The sequence below is a fragment of the Enhydra lutris genome, unplaced genomic scaffold (assembly GCF_002288905.1).
Source record: "Enhydra lutris kenyoni isolate GAN:26980312 unplaced genomic scaffold, ASM228890v2 scaffoldscaffold77, whole genome shotgun sequence".
In the NCBI taxonomy this organism is placed as follows: domain Eukaryota; kingdom Metazoa; phylum Chordata; class Mammalia; order Carnivora; family Mustelidae; genus Enhydra; species Enhydra lutris.
In genome coordinates this window covers 3,127,879-3,129,939 of record NW_019154161.1, presented here as the reverse complement: position 1 = coordinate 3,129,939, position 2,061 = coordinate 3,127,879, and the positions used below count along the sequence as shown (strand labels likewise).

The 2,061-nt window shown below is 56.3% G+C and overlaps 1 protein-coding gene across 1 annotated transcript in view; it reads left to right on the top strand.

Moving 5' to 3' along the window:
- Positions 1-1,458, top strand: part of LOC111160734 (protein phosphatase 1 regulatory subunit 15A) — a 3,241-nt gene extending 1,783 nt beyond the window's left edge. Inside the window, 2 exon segments of the mRNA XM_022524060.1 lie at positions 1-652; positions 1,045-1,458. The exon segment at positions 1-652 is cut by the window's left edge and continues 15 nt beyond it. Coding sequence (XP_022379768.1) covers positions 1-652; positions 1,045-1,392 — 1,000 coding nt within the window. The 3' untranslated portion in view covers positions 1,393-1,458.
- The last annotated feature ends 603 nt before the right edge of the window (positions 1,459-2,061 follow it).

Genomic DNA, 2,061 nt, shown 5'->3' with positions numbered 1-2,061 from the left:
TGAGGACAGTGATACAGGACCAGCTGAGGAGGAGGGAGAAGCTGAGGATCCCTGTTCCATCCCATCCACAAGTGCCCTCGTGAGGGCCTGGGTGTATCGACCAGGAGAGGACACAGAGGAGGAAGATGAAGACAGTGATACAGGACCAGCTGAGGAGGAGGGAGAAGCTGAGGGTCCCTGTTCCATCCCATCCACAAGTGCCCTCGTGAGGGCCTGGGTGTATCGACCAGGAGAGGACACAGAGGAGGAAGATGAAGACAGTGATATGGGACCAGCTGAGGAGGAGGGAGAAGCTGAGGCCACAGATACGTTCTCAAGGGCCTGGGTATATAGACCAGGAGAGGACACAGAGCAGGAAGAGGATTCAGAAGCAGCTCACTCTGAGCCAAGTCCCTCCCTTCAAGCTGAGAGCACCCTCCACAGGGGCTGGACATACCGGCCTAGAGAGGAGGACACGGGGGCAGGGGCAGTTGCTGAGGAGAGGGGAGAAGCTGAGCCCTGCCCCTTCCGAGTGGCCATCTATTTACCTGGAGAGAAGCTGCCACCTCCGTGGGCTCGTCCTCAGCTGCCCCTCCGACTGCGGAGGCGACTCAAGCCCACAGAAACCCCCACCCGACATCCAGACCCTGAGACGCCCCTACAGTCGCGAAAGGTGGGTACTGAGGGCTCAGTTTCTCAAGTCTTAGGGAGGAGCTGGAACTCCTGGGCCTGGGGCGGGGGGTAGGAGGGCTGGATGCCTCAACTTCTGGGTCCCCCACGTGTTGCAGACGGTTGCGTGTGAACTCCGTTGGGAGGGCTGCATTCACTGTAATGCAATCCTTTGCAAGAGGCTGGGGCCCCATGGGAAGGGGGAGCAGCTGTGGCACAGGTCAGCTCCTGGAAACAGCCTCTGCCTGCAGTGAGTCACGCGAAGAATCCCATGGGCCCCTGACGAGCGAGTGACTCAGACAACAAGCATTTTTGCGTCACTCATTTTTGTTTGGGTTCTCTCTCCCCCTCCCCCACCCCCGCCGTGGACACGCGTCTGTGCTGCTCCGTCTCCAGGTTCGCTTCTCTGAGAATGTCTCTGTCCATCTCCTGGCCGTCTGGGCAGGACCGGCCCAGGCCGCCCGCCGGGGACCCTGGGAGCAGCTCGCCCGGGATCGCAGTCGCTTTGCCCGGCGGATTGCCCAGGCCCAGGAGCAGCTGGGCCCCTGTCTCACCCCTGCCGCCCGGGCCAGGGCCTGGGCCCGCTGCGGGAATCCTACTTCCCTTCTGGCCGCCACACCTGCTGCCCCCCAGATCTCACCACTGTCCTCCATCCAGGCCACACCCTTGAGCCAAGTTGGGGCATCTCCCCCCACTCCTGTGTCCCCGTCTCCTTGCCTGGACCTCAGTGGGAGGCGTGGCTAAGATCACGGAGTTCTGTGTTTCTACTAGTTATTTATTTTTGTGTGTCGTTTTATAATAAGAAATAAAACTTGCTGATTTGTAACAAGCAATGTCACCGTCACTGTGTGTACTAACCTGACAATAATCCACTACCCCGGGGATAAAGGCTTGTACGTCAATAGAGGACAAACTCTTATTTCCCAACATCCCTCAAATTTGCCTCTTCTTGTCCTAAGCTTCTTTTGAACTAAGGGCTGGTGGGTCTTTTTTTCTTTTCTTTTACTTATTAGAGAAGGGAGGTCAGAGAGAGAAGAGAGAGGGAGGTCAGAGGGAAAAGCAGACTCCCTATGGAGCTGGGAGCCTGATGTGGGACTCGATCCCAGGATTTCGGGATCATGACCTGAGCTGAAGGCAGTCACTTAACCAACTGAGCCACCCAGGTGCCGCAGGTCTTTTTTTTCTTTGGTATCGACCTAAATTTTATTAAACTCGACAGGTATCTCCCCAAGGGGACTGGGGGCTGGAATCCCTGATCTGTACAAAAGGGTTCGATTCCAGTTTTCTGTGCCTCCCTTGAAAATACTCGTCCTCCCGCTGGCCTTTAAGTGCTGGCTGCTTGATGATTTCAGCAGTCCAATTTCACCTTCTTAAAGCCCTGTTCCATACTCTTCTTACCTATACAACTTGACT